Source organism: Drosophila ananassae, chromosome 2L (genome assembly GCF_017639315.1).
Source record: "Drosophila ananassae strain 14024-0371.13 chromosome 2L, ASM1763931v2, whole genome shotgun sequence".
Classification (NCBI taxonomy): domain Eukaryota; kingdom Metazoa; phylum Arthropoda; class Insecta; order Diptera; family Drosophilidae; genus Drosophila; species Drosophila ananassae.
The window spans coordinates 19,263,532-19,283,202 of NC_057927.1; the positions used below are offsets into that span (position 1 = coordinate 19,263,532).

Below are 19,671 nucleotides of genomic sequence, written 5' to 3' on the forward strand. Positions count from 1 at the left end.
GCATACCGAGCTGGTGGCTGGCGGCTGGAAGGAATGAATTTATTGCTTTTGGGAATTTTCCACTTCATGGCATTTAATGCGATTTAGTATTTAAATGAAGCAGCGCTCTAGCTGGAATCTGGAATTGGAGTTGGGCCGTGAGCACGGGCCCGGACGGGACAACAAAGACGATAAACTCATTCGGGCGCATTAAATTAATCTCAGCCGGGGTAGCAACATCGGGAAAATCTCATAGTACGGCCTCGATAATACCAACCAAAGGGAATTGGGTTTCCAGGGGTCCAGTTCGCTGATTGAAAATTGCAACGGTCACAGGTGAGTGCAGTGACAGTGACAGGTCAATCTAAATTCGATTTCCACTCGAAATAATAGATAGCAATCCCCTCTCAGATAGTAAGTAATTTCCACCCAAAAAAGAGCTTGGTTTTTGCAGTGATTTTTATTATTTTAAAATAGTGTATCATGACAATATGTTAGTTGAATAAATAAATAAATAATTCGAGTTTCGAAAAAGCTTACATAAATCTAGTCGCCAAGCTATGCTGGCTTATGTGTGCATCCTAATTAATTGTGAGAGTATGTATATAATCATTATCATAAACGGTAACTGTTCTATTTGGTTAACAAATAAGCCTAGCTGCCAACTGGCGATTGCATAATTCAATTAAAACGCCTGCATTATTGCGAATGCAAATAGAAACAAAATAATTGACTTGCATCAACTAGACGCTCGGCCTGGCCAGAAAAATAAATATTAAAATTAACTTAAACTCGCTACCCGTCACATGCACGAAAAACTAGACAGAATTATGCGCGAATTATGCTAATTGAAAATAATCAAAATGTAGAGGGAAACAAAGTGTTCTTAATTAAACCACCACCCGGTACGAAATAAATAATTGATATCGATGAATGGTTTTAAAACTAGATTTAGAAACGAAATAAATCGGATGAGGTCGAAAGATTTTTAACTTGGCTGTGTGGTGAAGAGAAAAAACTTTCAAGGAGGCCTATGGCTAATCGGGGCGCTTAAGACTAACTTTTTTTTGTTCGCTTATTAAGTGGTTCATAGAACTTACTTTTGATATATCATAGATATATGGTTCCTAAAATTACCGCAACACCTTCATGCTGCCCGACACAGGTTGCTCGACAGGGGATAGTCCTTGCGGGATCTCACAGGGCTGCAAGTGGATCACTTGGCCAATTTCGCCTCGGACTACTAATGGCGCTCCAGCCCTGTGTGGAAACCGGTAAGGACGTTTCGGAGAGACTTCCTGCGCTGATTAAGGCAGCAGTTGAATAAAGATGTCGCCGGTAAATCAAAACATACGCATCTGCGGCCAAACGACTGCAGGATGCGGATTAGACTGCCGCTAGATTGGGATCGAAATTCGAGGGGAGGGGGTAACTTAAAACCTCTGCCCCGGCGAACTTACCTTCGCCTGGAGGACCTGGGTTTGAGCCTTAAGCTTAGAGCCAAACTTAATCGATGCACGAACTTACCTTCGTGCCTAACAAGATGGGTGTTATGTACAAGAACTACTGGAACTACAACTCGCTAGGCCCCAGCGGCTAGTCGAGCGTAGTTGGGAGGACAACAAGGTGGGTCTGGGTCACGGGTCAACAAGGGGTGACAGCCCCTACAACTAGCAATAAATAGCCCTAAACTATAGATAATCCTACAATAAAGGACCACTACTGGCTGTAGGGATGACAGAACTGGTAGACCAACCTCTGCGATCTCTCCGTCTTCTTCATGATGCCCTTCTTGTAGTACTGCCTTATGGACCGGGACAGCTTGTCGTAGTTCATTGCCGGACGATTCTTGCGCCGGCCCCATAGCTTGGCCACTCGCACGGAGTCCTCGATCTTGAAGATGCCCTTGCTACGGTCGATCCACCGGATGGCAGTTCCATTCACCTGCGGCGCTGCCAGCAGCTCCTTGAGGAACTGCCACAGATGGATATGAGATCCACCGCCTCCAGTACGTGTACCGTTTGAACGTTTCGTTCCTGTTGTGGGCGTGGTCGTGTTCGTTGCAGTCGCGCTGCTGTTGATTGGAGTAACCACCACCTCTGGCTCCATTTCATCATCATCTGAAAGCAAGAAGTCCAAACATTATTATATAAAATAATAGAATTAACAATCTCAATGGTTTTTTTTGTCTTCAACCAACCCACCTTCGCTGTCCTCGTTGTAGTCCATGTCCAAATTGGGAATCCCAAAGTTGGCAGGCCAAAGATCAGCCGGGGCGGACTGGTGCGACTGCTGGTTCTGCTGATGCGGCTGTTGAGCGGGCTGGTCGGCGTAGGCCATCTTCCAAATCTCCAGCTGGGCGTGCAGCGTACTCCCACTCTGGAAATGGAGAAGTGAAAAGAAAAAGCCGAGAGTGAGACATTTCGATTGGGCACAACTTAGCCTAAGCCTTAATCCTGGCCAGATCTCAATCTAGACGGCATATCAATTGGGAATTCTTTGGCTATCCAACTGCATAAATTATGCGCACCTCGACGAAGCGAGCTGCATTTCCACAACCACAACCGAGTCGAACAGACAGCAGCAACCAGAGACCATGGCGACGACTTACTTTCACCTTGCAATGTCGTTGCTGGTCGTTGGCTCAGTTCGAGTTTTGGTTCGGGTCCCCTCCCAACCCCGCACATCTCCAGTGTCCCGCCAGCCCACCGCCCAGTCATCTGAGCTGCTGCTACGGCTACGATGGCTCGTAATCATCCATCCAAGTGCTGCAGTTTCACCAAACAACCTTCACACATTCTTTCACCTTTACAGCCATGACCACGGTTACTAATTTTGTTTCTTTTTCTTCTGTTGCTTTTTTTGTCAGGTTTTTATTTTTTGTATCTTTTTTTTTTGGTGTTGACTGCTCTCCGATTTCGGTGGCCCGCTCACGTTCGTTGCCTAAGTCTTTTGTTTTGGTTTTTATTTTTCTCCTCCGCTGTGCTGCCATGCTGCAGTAGCAACATCAGCTAACAAGCCTAAGCGAATGTAATCATTGATATATTTTTGGCAAAACTCTCGGAGCATGTGCTTCGGATGTGGAGTAGTTTTCGCTGATTGCTGATGGCTGATGCCTGCTCTGCCTAATTGCTGGCAACAGGTTTTTTGAGTTTGTGAGGCTTGAGTCTTAAGTTTTGTATCTTGAGCTTTGAGTTTTAAGTTTTGCGTTTTGCTTTTTGATTTTTTCAATTTTTTTTCGTTTATTAATGATTGCTGACTGGGCCCAGAGCATGTAAGCCACTCTGACTCTGGCTGGCAGCCATGACGTCAACACGCCAGTTACGAAACTTGTTTCGTTTTAGTTTTCGTTTCAATTCGATTCGTTTTGTTTTGCTTGTTGTTATTGTTTTTGTTGTTTTTCCCCCATTTCCATTTCCATTCCATTTCGCCCGCCCCGTACGCGAAATTCAATTCAATCGCATTGATTGGCCTCTCCATATTGGATTTCTGGCGGCGCTCGGCACTCGGCTCTTTGCCTTAGCCATTTGCATTGTCTTATTGTTTAATGCGTCGCCGTGTGATCGATTTTGTAATATGCCCAACTATTTTGGCACTCTCCCAGTTAAGTCATGGGTTTTTGAGACCACAGCCATATTTTTTGAGTGACTCTTACAGCTTTTCATACTTACATACTTTTAACACTCAATTATTGGCTAAATCTTTTTAAGGCATTTTTACGACTGGTTTTTTCCACCAAGAAACATCTTTCTTATAAGGAATATTTGAATAATAAAGTCTTCTTTGATATAGAAACTAAGCGAAAGCTATTAGGTGTAACACATATTTTTCATTATTAAAGTAATCTTTAGTCTTTTTAATTATATTATCCTGTTGATCCCTTAACTTTGAACGAAAACTGTACTTTAACCTAAACTCATTCATTAACCAACACACGTTTTATAATCTCATCTAATTAGACAAAAATACGTTGTATCACAGAGCTCTTTAAAGATTCTTGTTCGATTTCAATAGTTTCCTAAACTTTTTTTGTCAAAGCTGATACATATGCGATGATTAAGTAATAGACTCACCTCAGGCATGCGACGGACAAATTCCTCTTCGCTGAGTAATGTAAGAGCGGCGCCGTTTTCGCAGAATTGCAATTCCAAGTCGGTCACCGGCGGTAGGCCGAACTGAGCCAGGGTGGATCGAAGCCATGCATGAACCTGGACGGGAGACCAGCCATTTGGATCTGAAAACAAAATTGAATTTATAGCCAACAGAAGCTAGGCGATCTTGATCCGAACTCACCCTGCGATATTTGCAGCTCCGCGCAAATGGCATCGGCCTCCCGCTTGGCATGCTCCAGGGCCAGTGAGATCACAGGCTCAAAGTCACCGCGCACCTCAGCCAAGCCGCCAATGAAGGATTCCAGAGCCAGTGGCTTCAGATTGTGCCGCTTCTGGAAGCTCGTGTCCTCCAGGCACTCGCGGAGCAATTGGTGATCGGGCTTAGTATCAGTGGGTGGGCTCTGAATATTCTGATGCTGGAGCAGCGAGTTCAAGTCAATCAGACTCTCGATGTCCGCATCCAGGGGCTCAGTTTTTATGTTCTCTCCGCAGGAGGAGCGTGGCGAGGGGGTCTCACAGTTGGACTCTGGCGGTGAAGGCGGCAAGATGTGCAGCTCCTGCTTAATTTCCAGAGAGGGGGAGGGGCTGCTCAGGCTGTTAAGACTGTCGTAGCTGCCCCCGAATTTGCCAAAACCGTAGGCGGCGAACTCCGACTGCAGGGGACTGGACTGTGGGGAGGGGTAGGCGCTGTGCGGGTAGGCGGGCGGAGGTGGTATGAGCTGGTGGGAGGATGTCCTGTACGAAGGAGCCTGCTGTTGATGCTGTGGCTGCTGCTGTGGGCCGTCCCATGCACACTCGACCTTGATCTGGGGAGCGTTGTACTGAAAGACAGTGGTAGGAATGGGGGCAGGAGCGGGATCCTGCGGCAACAGCGATAGGTCAAAGTGATCGGCATAAGATGCGAACTGATCCGGAGGCGTCTGGGCCTGGAACTGAAGTGGCTTCAGCTGTGGGCTGTGCGGCATCTGCAATGTACAATAAGGTATCCAAGAATTTTGTACAAGAATCAGGGTTAAAGTAGAAAATGGGGCTGCTAATTGAAAATCAAAACACCAAAGGCAGGCGCCATCTTGCCGGGGCCTCACTAATTATCAGGCCAGAAACAAAAAACGATCCGATCTTAGCTGCCAAATTGCGGCCACCTGTCTTAATTATCACGCCCATGAAAGTTAATTGTTTTTATTTCGCTGCTTCTCTGGTTTTTGGTTGGAATTCGTTTGCGTATTTATTGTATGGCCGCCTTTCTAATTCGTACTCGCACCTACCTGACCAGCAACAATGTATGGAAATTTTTTCGAATGCGACTACAAATTCGGTTTCTGTTTTCGGACTTGGGATCTCTGTTTCAGTTTCTGTTTGTTGTTTGTTGATGGTTTCGAGCTTGGATTGTTCTTAACCTTAGATTGTTCTATCCAGCGGGGCGATATATGGTGGCGAGATGCGAAGCCGCCGATACAAGAGCAAGTTAGGTACTAAGCCCGAAGTGCCATTGATTTTCTCATTTATCAAGCTGTGACTTCGGCTTGTGACGCCACAAAAAAACCCAAAGCCCCCTAGACGAGGGCAGGGCTCTGTCTAAATCCACTCTGTGTGCTTTTTTTACGAGCTCCAAACAATGACTAGATCAAAATCAAAGCGTTCTCTCACATAGATGTCTGTACTTTACCACCCTCTCTCATCTCGCAGTTTTTCTGTATTTTTTTGTTTTCTCCTCTATTTGCAAAGCGTCATAAAAGAAGGCAATGCTAATATAGCCTGAATGCGCTACCAATTTTTAGCTGCGAGAAACTGGTTTTTCATTAAGCAACCCAATGCATCGACTCTGTCGCATGGGGCCTTAAAAAATTTATAGGGAGGGGGCCGAAGGGACTGGGAGCCCCATTGCTATGCGCTGTGCGCTTATTATTAATAATACAGCTCATACTGGATTTTCCGACAAGTACTTTCAGTTCTGGGCTCTCTGGGGGCGAGCGGAAGAGTATTATTATTGTTATTGGCTCGGCGACGACGCCATAATTCTAACTAGTCACGATGTTATTACAATTTCCACTCGTATGTTTTAATTGTTCGACAACGGGGCGTATGAGTGATTTCAGTTCGCTTTTCTCGCCTGCCCGCTAATTGCTAACGCAAACATTTTGCCTCGATTTCGCTAGCGATTACCTTGCGTAATCTGCATATTATTAGAGCGATATCTAAGCGGCCCAAGGGACTTTACCCAAAAATAATGGAAGTCGAACTCCATACGGCATATGCCCCTCCCTCCGAAGGACATGATTCAGCAGCTGCAGCCAATGACTCATTCGGAATTGGCCATAAAAAAATGTGATTGCTAGGCAAAAAGTGCATGTTTGTGCAAATTAAGCTGCTACGGGCCTTTTATGGACCATTAAAGGCCAGACAGGCTGCGAATATGTCAACTATACTTGTTATAAACTCCAACTACTCGCCGACAAACTACAACAGTTTATAAAAATTCCGCTCTATAAAAACTATTATTCCATTACATTTTACGGCCATTAACCGTCATAAATTGAGGCAGGAGGAAAAGGTCCCGCCCGAAGAATAGGTAATTCCTCCAAACAATCTTATCTGGGGGTAATAAAAGCGGTCAGAATTAGAATTTCATCCAGAGACTTTGATTTATCGACTGCCCTGAGAAATCCTCGCAGCTGGCGAATTAGATCACTCGGGTTATTCCAGCTCCGCTCTGTGGGTACCTGGATCTCCTACCAGCGCCAGCACAAAGCCATTGGCAAACTGAATCATGTTTCGTACTCGTAAATTTTAATTAAATCTCGTTCTACAAAAAGCGAGAAAACAAGCTCAGCTCATTTCTGACAGAATCGGAGTTCCCAGTGCAGACAAAAGGCATTTTTTTCTGGCTTGCTTAGCTGGTAATATTTCATTGGCGTGTCCGACATCGGGCGGCTGTCAATAAACGCTTTTTTGTTTGCCAGCCCAGCCAAGAATCAAATATCGAAGCATTTATGCCAGTATTCATACATGTCGGCGGCTTATAAATATAGCCGCAGCACCCGCGCCCATCCGCCAATATCGGACGTCACAAATTGGTTGTTTTGTGCCTGTTATCGATCACCAAGCGATTGGTGTCAGAAAAACAATGAGCCCCGGCAGCAATTAGGATTTGGCATGGCTCTTACTGTCAGGTGTTTGGTGTTTGGGCTGTATTTTTAGAAAAACCACAGCGCCATTATAGACACATTTAGCCGGCGGTTCTATTTTTAAAGTAACTTTACAAAGGCCCAGAACCGATTGTGAGTGAGGTGTGGGTGAGAGGTCGTTCAAGTGGTTCGGGAGAAAAAGAGTGAAGGGGCTACACTGCTCGTATGTTAATCTGGGCATTCTGGGCTTTCCACCTGCCCGGAAACAGGATACACCAAGACCGGCAACACTGGCTGCGATGGAATCTATTATCGGGAAAAACGATCGCAATGTCCGTGCTGACTAATGCCACTCATTTGGAAATAATATCCAAGAATATTCATTTCAAATGTAAGCCACAGAGCATCAAAAAGACAGAACTCATTTGCCTGACACGCACCGGCACCGAAAAGAATTGAATTCCAATTAAATAATAACAATTTTGAGCAGCCAAAATTCCATAACTCCGGAGCTGACTCATTTCAAACAAGCAAATAAATTGAATATGGCCAATTTATTAAAATGCCAGCTGGCTGATAAAAATTCATTTTTCCAATAAAAACAAAGCAGAAGCTGAAGCACAATGAGCAAACAGAAAAGCAAATCGAAGCAGGCTAAATAAAATCGGACCGGGCTAAGACTACATGTGATGACGCCGCTGTCGAAATCAAAGACGAAGTTGAAGTTAAGGCAAATATTTTGCCGCACTGTCAAAACCAGCAGCAGTAGATTTGATTTCCCTTTTGGGCAAGTAAATTGAAAAACCCTTGCTGGAATTAGCAACAATAACATTGGGAAAGAGAGTTATAAATCGAAAATATTTGACAGAGGCAGAGCCGCAAAAAAGCAATAGAGAAACAAGTTTTATGATTTTTGTGGCTGGTCAACTCAAACAAAATTCATTAGAACAAGTCGAAGCCACAGTCAAGAATGTGGCATATTTATTGGCACGCACACACTAACAAATACCATAGTTTTGTGTGGTTTTTGCCTAATAATAAAATCAAGTTTACGTTTTAAGAACGACAAAAGCATTATTAAAAGCTGCGATCAGATAGCACTCGAGTAGCTGGCAGCTTATTGTCGTACCCGCAGATAATAAATGGAACGAATGAAATGGCCAACGCCTAAGGCCAACTCACGACCGATCTATATAGCCGTACGGCTATACAGCCATATATCCATATAGCCGCACTTAACAAGATCTTACACGGGGCGCGGCCCAAATAGACAAAGGAAACCTTGGGTTTCCAGAACCACAGACAGAAAAAAGAAAAGAATCAGAAAAGATTCAGTATCGGAATCCGAATCAAAATCAGATACAGATTCAGACAAAAGGTTGCGAGTGAAGGGTACATACTATATAGTCGTATGCTGTTGCAACTGCAGCTTTGAAGGCCTTGGGTAGTGACATGGCCTGAAGTTGAGTTATGGCCAGGTGATATTTAAATTAATTTATATGTATCTTTGAACTAAATAAACAAACTATGCTAATGCAGCACAGACCTAACCTCAGGTGTTCGCCTTTGAGTTGCTGGCTCCGACTGGCGACAATTGTCAGGTAATCTGTTCTAATCGCATTATGGCAATGGAGCTGGCAAAAGCCACGAATAGAAACTGAAACCCAGCACCACCTCCTCCACCAGATCCCCCGTCGCCACTTCTTTCCATCCATTTTCTGGTCGCAAATTGTTTGTTTAATGAATGTTCGTTTTATTCGCGCGCTTAGGGACTGGATACTGTACGTATATATTCAGTTGTATGTAGTTGGTATGTGGGATGGGGGCTAAGGGGTTATGGCCACGTTGAAGTGCGCTGTCAACAGCATAAGCACACTCGCAGATACACAGATACACAGGCGTAGATAGAAATACACTGTCAATTCCCCCTGCCCGACTCCAACCACGCTACAATCTACGATTTCTTGGATGCGTGGGTTAAGCTGTCAAAGAGACAAGACTTATTTCTGCTTATTTTTACATCGCCAGCCCGCCAGCCCGCCAGTCCTCCTGTCCGCCCCCTGCCTTCTGTTTGGGTCTGTTGTTTCACTCATTATTTTGCAACAGTGTCTGTGTGTATCTGTATCTGTTGCTCTTAGTCGCTTCGTGACGGGGCAATTCTGTGTGCAGTTCTTGCCGTTTCTGTGCTTCGGTCTGGCTATTTGCATTGCATTTAATTGCCGACATTTCATGCTAGATAAATGGCTCCCAGCAAGGTTAATAAATATCTTAAATCACACACACACAGAGGCAGTTCCTTTTCTAATGGGTGCAACATTTCAATTATGCTGCATTTTTTTGCCCCAACTACCATGTCCCCACGGCTTAATATATGCACAATATCGGGAGGCTGGTAGGCAACTATATCGGTCTGGAATGTTCCGGCATATCGAGGCTTTTGTGGTCAAAGAAACCCCATGTCCAGTCCATTAATTAACACTTCGAATTCAACAGGAATTCTTGATCGAATCGGACAAGATATATATGATATACTACATATGATTTACAAGTGATATGTTTTGTAAATTACCCTTTGAAATGATCTCCCTGTAATTAGTATTGCAGAAAGGACAAAGAGTGCAAGGAATTTGAGTAAATAGTTTCTTACTGTGCAATTCAATATGCCACACAATAACCTGGCTGAGAACTATTTGGATACTTTTCCGACAGACAACCTGAATGACACTTGCAACCTGCCTGAGACCCACACCTTCACCTTTAATGGCTGAAATGGCAAGGAATGCGCTTTTGTCTAGGCACTGAGCCCTGACAAACCCATCCAGTTCCAATCCCAATCCCAATTCCATTCCAAACCCCCTTCCACTTGCTACTCCTGGCTGATGCTCATTATGCGCTGCACGCAGTGACAATTATTCTGTAGAAAAGACGTTGCAAAGCCAACTCATTTCAATTTGCATAAAAGCCAGGCGACAGATTGAAGTACAGAGCTGCCGTGGCAACAAAATTCGAGCTCTGGCAGGTACTGCTACTTGCCACAACAATAGACTTGTGGGGAGCCACACCCAAGCAGTGTATTATTATTGTATAATCGGTTTGATTGATAACCCATCCAAACCATTAGATATGTGTATCTTAAGCCGTAGGCCTTTAGTTACGTAGGGTGGAAATTCTGAATTGTAGAAACTTCACGGCGAATCACATCGAAGAAAGGCTAGGTGCTGGGAGGGAAAGAAGACCCGACAAGTTGAAGTATTTATGTCATGTCGTGTTTTCTTCCGCCAAGAGTCTGCCAAGACTCGGCTTAGTGGTGCTCAGCTGCGAAAGCGGCAGCAAATGCGCTTGCATTTATAATTGTTGGTAGTAGTATTTATTTTATTATGTCCATAACTATAATGAGACATGAGTGGGGCTTCGACTTGTTCGAGAGATTGGAAAAGCAACAGCATCGGGCTACCACGAAGAAGCTGCAACGACGTGCAAAATCGCGGCAAAGACACATTTCCATCAAATCAATCAAAAATGGTAAATACAAGTTTTTTTTCTGTATTTTCTTTTATTGCAAAAACGTCAAAGACTTGGGGCTTAAGTAGGTCCAACAAAAAGTATCTCTACTGCCGGGGCTACCAAGCTACCGGGCTGTGCTGCTAAGATGCTGCCAATGTTGTATCTGTTAGATTGGAATGCACTTTCCGAGTGAAATGCCAGGCCGACATGGCAGCTCTTACTATTTGCGCCACTGTTTGTTGTCATGCCATAGTTGACAATCATTTAGAATCACTTCTTGCAAAATGAAAGCATCTTTTGAAAGTTGCTGGCTGTCTAGTTGCTGCTGGGACGGCTTTTGCTGCTCTTCTTGCTGTTGCTGTTGCTGTTGCAGTTGCTTTTGCTGTTTTTGTTATTGTAATTAAAACGAAATGCCATAAGACAAATGCGAATGCGAAAATGTAACTGGCAAGTGTTACTGGCACTGCTTTGCTGCTTTGAACTAACTGCTCCGCCTGCCACAGACTCTCACCCAGTGACACGCATTCGCTTCGCATTCGCACTCGCAAGATACATATGCTCGCATTCGCGAGATACATCTGCCGCCTACACGAGGCTCTGGGCTAATTAAAAGCCACATCCATCGAACTGCGCATAATGTTCGATTGGCAAACAGGGCCACCAGATACAGATACATTCGCCGATTGATAACAGGCAGTGGGGGGTCGAAAGGTTATCAGTCCACTGCCAGCATCTTTGCCTGTGCCTGTAGTTTATTTATTTTTACTTTCAGCTACAGATACTGTATCTGCGGCTGAGAAGGTGTGCTTTTTTTTCTACTTACCTCACTGCTCGGCATGTACAGCATTTTCTCATACTCCATTTTTTAGCTCTCGTCTCGTTAATAACTCCTGGGATATAAATAAATATATGGATGATTTACTTCTCAGGCTGGTAGCTGTAGCTGTAGCTCTAGCTGTATCTGTATCTTTTTACAGCTCGCTCGTGGCTGGCGTGTGCATGCAAAAATCTAAAAATCAACCTCGTCTGCGAAAGTATCTCTCGGGTTGTCGTCGGCTGTCTCGTTCTGGCTCGCGGCGCCCCGCTCTCTCCTTCTCTGTCTGGCTCTTTCACTTGTTGCTGTTTTGGTTTTTGGCTTTTCGAAATTTTAAACTAGATTCACTCAAAAGTTGTCGTTGCTTTTGTTAAATTGGCTGTCTGAACTGTTTTTCACTGCCTTTGTGCTGCTCATAATGAGCTTTTAAAGAGTTTTGTTAGTTTTTGATATATATTTTGATAGTCTTTGAAGTTTCTCGACTGATTTAAACACTGGTAGCTAGTTAGCTGGCTGATCACTGCATTTCGTTACTAAATTTTCCACTGGCAAACTTGTTGCTCTCTCTTTCACTCGGTTGTCGTTGTCTCTGTCTCTGTGTGGGGCGGTCTATGGTCCGCTGTCAACAACCGTTCGCAAAGTCTTCACGCTCAATTCTGTGAGCGGTCTGTGCCACGATCGCTCCGCTTACCTCATGCTTTCGGATCTGGTGGAGCTTTTGAGCCGCCAAACTGGTTCGCCGCCCATCTTGAGCCAAGCTTTTGGACCCCGTCTCCTGTCGCTCCCCCCAAGCTTTTTCCATGGCACTATCGATGGCAACAAAAGTCCATCAATTTCGCGATGAAATTTATTGTTTCACATAAAGTGACACGGGCAGAAACTGCCACTGCAACTGTGATTGAATCGGCCACGCCCATAGCCACACATGGCCCGCAGCCCCCACAACTTGGCCAGATTCTGACAGTGAGGCGGTCAGAAAAACACCAAAACAGTTTCTGGCTAACCAACACAACCCGTCAGATACGAGATACAAGATACGAGTGCATACTGCTGTCAGCAGTGTGTGTGTGTGTGTTTTCGAAATGGCTCCGGCGCACTGCTGCACGTCAACTGCATTATCATTTCCGCTTCCGTTCCACAAGACGCAAAGACGTCGGAACAGGGACCACACACACAAAGCCAGGCATCGGTAAAAGTCGAAATACAATTTTGTTTGGCATTTATATTTCATGGCACAATGACAATTCCAATGGATCTACTCTCTTTTTCCCCCTTTTTTGACAACTCATAAAAACAGTGACGCCATCTGAAGGCCAAGCACAGTTCTATCCTTTCCGAAATGTCCTGGCGGTCATTGACCGCAGCAGAATGTAATTATTTCAGACTCGGAATTCTAAGGAATTTGGTATTAAATTTGACAACTGAAAGTGTTATCCTCAACCCTTTGGGGTTTAAGGATAATAAAAGAGACAAAGGAATGATTTTAAAATAGTATTATTTTGTTTTTCGGCTTTTTATTTAATAAGCTATTAGAACATTTCCCGCTTAAAATTTGTAAAAGTCCTAGTCTTGTCTTGTCTGTGCAGTCGGCAGTCGAACCTGTCGGATGATTCCTAACTGGACGGGCGTGCAATTGTTGGCCTGTTGCCGGGCTGAGCCAATTGCTTCGTGTGGCAACAGGAAGCTGCGTCGCCTAAAATGAAAGACATGTCAACAGCAATTGGCACTCAGCGAACCTAGAGCAGCAGGACGGGCAGCCAGGCCGCCGATGGCCATCATTATGCCGGATGTTGAATGACGGACCCTCCGCGATTAACTCTGGAGCCCGGACCAGCCAGCCATCCGGACTCGCCTCCAGCCAGCTAGCTATGGCAAAACGGATCTGTTGCCTCGGTGACGGGCAGATGACTCAAAGGAACATCGTTCTATGGCGGGCTGCGACCACCGCGGGACGCGTCTGTGACAGAGAAGCCCCAGCTGGGATGAGCATTGGTCGCAAAACGTGCCAAAGTGGCAGGACCAGCAAAGGCTGCGACAAACAGCTGAATCAGCCCCCGGGGCTGGACGAGCGTTCAATGGGGAAATATGGGTGTCGCATTCACGGGCTGCCAGTGCTGCGATAAATCAGCTGAGGATAACCCTAGCTTCTAGGGTTTTAATGATGAGCCTTGATCCATTCATGAACGTGTGCTCAAAACTCCGGCAAGGATAGCAAAGCTAATAAGGCTACCTACCGCAAACGAAATTAAATTTAAATTTCAGGCGAAACTACTTTAAACAAACAGATCTCTGGCAGAGATTCCCTACATCAAAAAATAGGTGTTTTGAATTGGGTGTTTGCTTTTAAACTTTGTACGCAACTAGATAATTCAAAAAGATTAGCTTTTATTAAATCCAGAGCTTACTAAATTCTACATACATTGTTATAACACCCTTTAACTTTCATTTGCAGCACTTAGAAGCATCAGATGGCCAAAATCCCAAAACAGTCTCTACATGTTCTAGTGAGGCATTGGATAACCCATCGAATTACCGGTGGCGCCACTAAGCATCATTTAATCAGCCTGCTGCAAGATAAATCAGTTGCCAATTGAGGCCTTGGAGACCTGAACACTGTCTGTGGTTGCAGGATAACCTGTGGCTGTGCCTGTGCAGTCGAATCAAGCCAAGTATTGAGTCCGGAGAGTTGATTTGATTTGCTGGACATCGACATCATGTTTCCCCTTATGAAACCGGGCGATCCAACCTAATGCAAGAGGGCCGAGGCGGCATTGAAGGGGCTGCCAATGGGATCTCACACTGATTGGTCTTAAATCAAAGCAAGGATTAATGCGCAGGGAGGTGGCCGATGCCCCAGTCCCAGTCCGGCCCCTTTGGACGAATACAAATAGAGAACCAGACTCACTTAAACGCAGGACCGTACAATCGGACACACATGCAATGCGGGAAGGAAGAAGGCTCACACATGGGCGGGGACTGTGTAGGGGGGTGGCAAAGACGTGAGGCGTGACAGCACATGCAGCCGGATGGATGGTCAATGAGACACTTCCGGTGTAGGAGGCCACAGCCGGAGCATTGATGTAAATGAAAGCCGTTACGCTTAAGCCGAGCACAATGCCCCAGCTCGCACTCCGGAAGCACTGCATCCACAATGGACTATGGGTGGGCGGTGGGTGGTGGAAAAGGCTTTCGGGGGAGTCACCTCCCATCTCAAACGGCCGGATTGTTGAGCAAACTGTTGCACGCCCTTTGGACATCCGAGTAGCAGTCCGTTTCTCCGGGACCAGAGCTGTTCATTTGACTGTTTTTTGGTCAAAGGAAAACAGTGTTACCGAACTTTCAGAGTCCTTGTTTCAGGAATCTGTGCTGTGAAATATTTAAGGCAAAATTTTCTTGAAAAAAATATAATATAAAAGCTGGAATAATCACAGCTAATTACATCTGTCAATACTTCTTATTTAAATATTTTTTTCTCATTAAATATTAACCTCAACTTTAAATCAGTTTAAAAAAGAGTATATTTTTATTTCAACATTAAATATTAAATGGAAAAAACGCAGTTACTCATATATATTTTATTTTTTCCTTGCGGAATTTTTTTTGCAGAATTTTAATTGAAAACTGACTTTTTTGGCAGACCTTTACATTCTGAATTGCCTTCTCTGGGATGTTCTTTTGTGAGCGAAACCCCAGCAGCACTGTGAATGAGTGGGGATTGAGCCACCAAATCCCAGTTTGTGGCAGGGGTTTGTCTGAATTCGTGGAATCGTTGCGGGGTCAGTTCACATGGAAATCCGCTCGAAAACCATTCACAAATGTAATCCGCTGGCCGATCCAGCTCAATATGCGGGAATCTAAATAATTGCCACCACCGAACGGCTCACCACCGGCAGTGTCACCGTTAGCGATTTGTCCAATGCCCCAAAGGGTACTTCACGCGATTCCGTCCATGCTCCGCCGTGCCGTGTAATCACCGGAATGCTGGTCTCCGGCCAAAGGAGCGCGACAGTTGTTGAGTGTCGGCTCAATGAGCCGGCGCGTTGATTTCAAATAAATAAAAATGTTAATTTTAAAACGGGGCGCACCACCACCCCAGCGCCTCCACTCCCGTGATGCGCAGCTCTTCGAAATTACAGTTATTCGCTGTACGTGTTTAATTATTTTTAAATCACGGTTCGAGGACTGGCACAGCAGCAACACCGAGGACGATGTGTTTTCGCAGGCGAATCACGTGCCGATTGTCAGCTATTCCAGATCATTCGCCGTGGCCCACAACTGTCCACTTAAAGTATTATTTCCATAGAAGCCCTGTAAACTTAATTGCACGGACTATTTCCGGCGGTTGAATTTGCATTTTTTTTTTTTTTTGTAAATAATAATTATGACCTCTTTGTCGAACGGTCAACCGGAAAGCTGGGGCGACGGCCCACCTGCACTTGACGCAACTTTAATGCATAATAAATGGAGCAAATAATAAACTTTAAGGACCGAAGACGAAGAAATTTTCTTGGGTTGCGGCTTACGGCATAATGAAAGGAGCTGACCCCCGAACCGACACACACACGCCACACACCGACACACTGACACGCTGGCAAGAATGAAAAGTCAAAGGTCAAGCCACATAGAAAGCGAATTACTTTGTGGACTTAAGCTGAAATTTATGTTTTCGCAAATAAACGACAGGGCCAGTGGGCAAATGCATTTGTCGTTATGCAAATGACAAACTCACTGACCGTATCCGGCTGTCTGTCCGTCCGTCCGTCCGTCCGAACGTCCGCCTGTCCTTCCGTCCGGATAGAAGTTGATTAATTTTCTGCAGTCGGTTGTTTTTTGGGCGAATTTCTGTTTGTGTTTTCTCGGCCGCATAATGAAACCTTTTGTCAAGTTGTGGCTTCATTGTCTTTGCTATTTATTAATTAATCCAAACGTTTTATTTGTGTTTCCAGGCAAGGAAGTCCGTCAAAATCCATTTCCCCTTTCAAAATTATTCGGTTTTGAGGCCAGTTGAGCCCTACCCTCCCCCAGCATGTCCTTTTTGGGATTGAATTGCCGCAAAAGGCACAACATCAACATCATCATCAAATCAATCTCTTTTTCGTGTTCCATCAAATAATTAATTGCAAATTTGCGGTTCAGTGCAATCAGTTGACTTTGCGAAGGTCCCTGACCCGATTCCTTTCTTCTAATATCGCATAAAAATTTGATAGAGAAGTTACGTTAGCAGGACCAACATGCTCTTTTCGATTTTGAAAATGCTCGAGTGAAGAGCTGCAGCAAGGCCAAGCTGCTTATGCAAAAAGGCTGACAGTTTCTAGAAACATCTAGCTACATAAGCTCTTATTTATTTCTTGGAATTCGCCTTCGTTTTTTCCCCACTCAGCAGTGACGTCAATGACAAGTCACTTGAACCAAATCGTAATCATGTAGAGCTCATTTGCCTTGAAAGCCGAGTGCATGCAATTGAGAAAGAAGGCTAACAGGATAACAGGTGAACGCCTTCAGTCGTCGGACTCCCTCCAGGACCTCTCCGGCAGCCAGGCCACCACCATCATTATTGCCAGCGATAAAGATAATGGCCATTCGTGTATAATGTTGCCAGGAATCAATTGAATTATGGCGCAGCTCAAGGGCTCCCAACGGAGGACCGATGGAGAGACAATCCTTTATACATAGTCGAACTAGTCAAGACAATCGAGCAGCAAATTGCGTTGCCCAAAACCGAATGCTTGACTGGCTGCTCTGCTGCTGCTCCTACTGGTCCTGCCCCTGTTCCACCTTTTCCACCGCACTTAACCTGGCTATTGTCTTTCTCGTCCTCCAAATGCAAACGGCATCGTAGCATATTGAGCATCTTCAGCAGCTCCTTTCCGTTTTCCCATTCCTTAGCTCTTCGGAAGCTCTAAGCTCCTTAGTTGTATTGCTTTCTTCCTTCCACTGAAGGAATTAATATATTAATATGAAACAAAGTTTCATTTTTAACTATTATTAATTATGAATAGATTTACTCTGTCCTTTCACTTTTATAAAGTTAAGATAAAATTGTTAGCCTAAATGTCTCAAATTTGAAACAATTCATGGATGACATTGTCAAAAATGTCATTGCAAAATCTAGTTGAGAGGATTTAAAACTTTAAAGTGTCAAGTGTTAGTACTTGGAATTGAAACCCAGTCTTTTTTTCTGTGTACCTTTCGTTTCTGTCTCATAACTTGCATCCGTGTCCTCACTATTTGCATGCCACTGCCACCGACAGTGCCCCCTTCGGCGTTCCCCTCTCGTTTTTGGTGGTGCGCTTCAATGGTTTTGTTAGTCCTCGCACTGGAATGGTATGTTAAATCCTTTTTGCGAACAAATTCAATTGTGCTTGTGCAATTTTTGTTTGATAACTCTAAGGCAGAGTGTCTGAATCTCCGATTGTGATTGCCGTATATATAGTCATAGTCATAGACATGGTGTTTGTGTGTGGGTGGTTGGGGGCGGATGGTGTATGAATGGACAGCATTGTAGGAAATTCTTTATGCGATTATGAAAATGCCTGATTGCACCTTCCGGGCTGGTCGAGCACTAATGCTATTTAAAGATTACCGCCCGAATTGAAGGCTATCGGGCTCCCCCTATCCGGCTCCTGTTGCTACTGCGATTGCTACTGAAATAAACAACCGTGCAAAGTTGGGCAAAAGTTTAAGCTTAAGCAGGATGCGGATGCTAAAGTGGATTGCTGGATGTTGGCAACTTAGACACAGTCAATTAAATCCGAAGCGGGGAAAAACTGCGCCCGCAAGCAAATAAAACGAAATCTAAATAAATGGCGGGGGTAACAGCTCAAAATGAAACTAATACAGCTACCCAGCAGCACGAATTCCGCTCCTTACAGCTTACTCCTTACTCCTTGGAATCCTGCTGCACACCCTCCATGTCATTGCACGCGTTATCCTTCAAGCCAAGCAGCAGGAGTGAAGTTGTGCCAGCAGCTGCAAGTGTATAGCAAAATTAAATAGAAAGTGGAAACTGCACTGGATTATCCCCTTTTCGCCAGGACGATGCCCGTATACCCTGCTGCAAAGATTTCCCATAGCACTGCTGGCTTTCGGATTCGGGCAGCTCCCGCCAGCAGAAATTCCCCGAACTGAATGCCATCAAAGTCGCAACACAGATAAATGCGAGCGTATATATAAGCGGGAAGGCGAGTGTGTGTGGGCGAAGTATCCTGGCATCGAAGGTCCTTACAAAGGCAAAGGGACATTGCACTGCTCATTGAACTATGGCTAAGAATGTAAGGCAGCCACCCGATGGCGTCTCCGGACGGAGCCCCGTTCTTTCGTTATGAAAATGACAAATGTGCTGCTGTTGCTTCACTGCTGATGTTGCTAGTGCAGTTGCTCCTTCCAGCTCCTACTAGTGCTGCTCCACTGCTGCACTTATAATTAAAATATGCAAATGCTGCCCCGGTATGTCAGCGGCAGGGCTGCCACATGTAAATATTTATGCAGCCGCTGACTCCGGCTACGGCACCGAACTCGTCCCCTCGGATTACTCTATTGCTCATAGCGCATTTTATTGCCAGTCCCTTGGAGTTGGCATAATTTGCATGTAAACGCGCCATTTTTCTTGAGGTCACCCCGAAAACCCCCTCGAACCCGATCCCATAGACCCTTTTAATTATTTTGTTTGCCTGCTGCTCGCTATTTATGCAAATGCAAATGATTTCGCATCAATTTCCAGGACTCTGGCGCTCATTAAGCTCTGCCCCGTTAGTCCTGCCATATCCTTCTCCATGCCATGCCTTACCATACTATTTGATTTCATCCGTTCCGACGTCGGCAACGAATATAATTGAGTTCGGCAAGTGTTTTGCCGCTCAATTGATTGCGCATACGCATCGTGGTACCATAACAATATTTTCGCAATATTTATTCAATTTTTTTCTGGTTGCGGTCGCTGTTGTTTCGCCGTGTTTGCCACTATATTGGGCCATAAATTACGCAATTGATTCGTGCGTGGGCCCAGCGGTGGCCTTAATCAAATTAACCAGTACAGATGTAAATTAACTTTTCATATCGATTGCAATTCAATTAATTAGCATAAGGCCAGATGCCAAATAGTTCTTCAATCTGAAAGAGAACTGAGGATGCCTCTGAA

The 19,671-nt window shown here is 44.8% G+C and overlaps 1 protein-coding gene across 3 annotated transcripts; it reads right to left on the reverse strand.

Moving 5' to 3' along the window:
• Window positions 1–420: 420 nt before the first annotated feature.
• LOC6499099 (DNA-binding protein D-ETS-4) lies at window positions 421–12,228 on the reverse strand. 3 transcript variants are annotated; one of them, XM_001955268.4, is made up of 5 exons: window positions 11,544–12,228; window positions 4,273–5,056; window positions 4,053–4,213; window positions 2,184–2,358; window positions 421–2,099 (listed from the first exon to the last, which is right to left on the reverse strand). In XM_001955268.4, the coding sequence occupies exons 1-5, from the start codon at window positions 11,580–11,582 to the stop codon at window positions 1,699–1,701; spliced, it is 1,560 nt and encodes a 519-aa protein (XP_001955304.1). In that variant the 5' UTR covers window positions 11,583–12,228; the 3' UTR covers window positions 421–1,698. The 3 variants fall into 3 exon arrangements, with proteins under 3 accessions (XP_001955304.1, XP_014765902.1, XP_014765903.1); XM_014910416.3 differs by lacking the exon at window positions 11,544–12,228 and adding an exon at window positions 5,489–11,514; XM_014910417.3 differs by lacking the exon at window positions 11,544–12,228 and adding an exon at window positions 5,357–11,514.
• Window positions 12,229–19,671: the final 7,443 nt, after the last annotated feature.

Bases quoted from the DNA above. Each gene is read 5' to 3' on its own strand.
- LOC6499099 (XM_001955268.4), bottom strand. From the start codon at position 11,582: ATGGAGTATGAGAAAATGCTGTACATGCCGAGCAGTGAG. The intron at 4,214-4,272 runs GTGAGTTCGGAT...TTTTGTTTTCAG, and splicing joins GGAGCTGCAAATATCGCAGG to ATCCAAATGGCTGGTCTCCC. The intron at 2,100-2,183 runs GTGGGTTGGTTG...TCTTGCTTTCAG, and splicing joins CTACAACGAGGACAGCGAAG to ATGATGATGAAATGGAGCCA.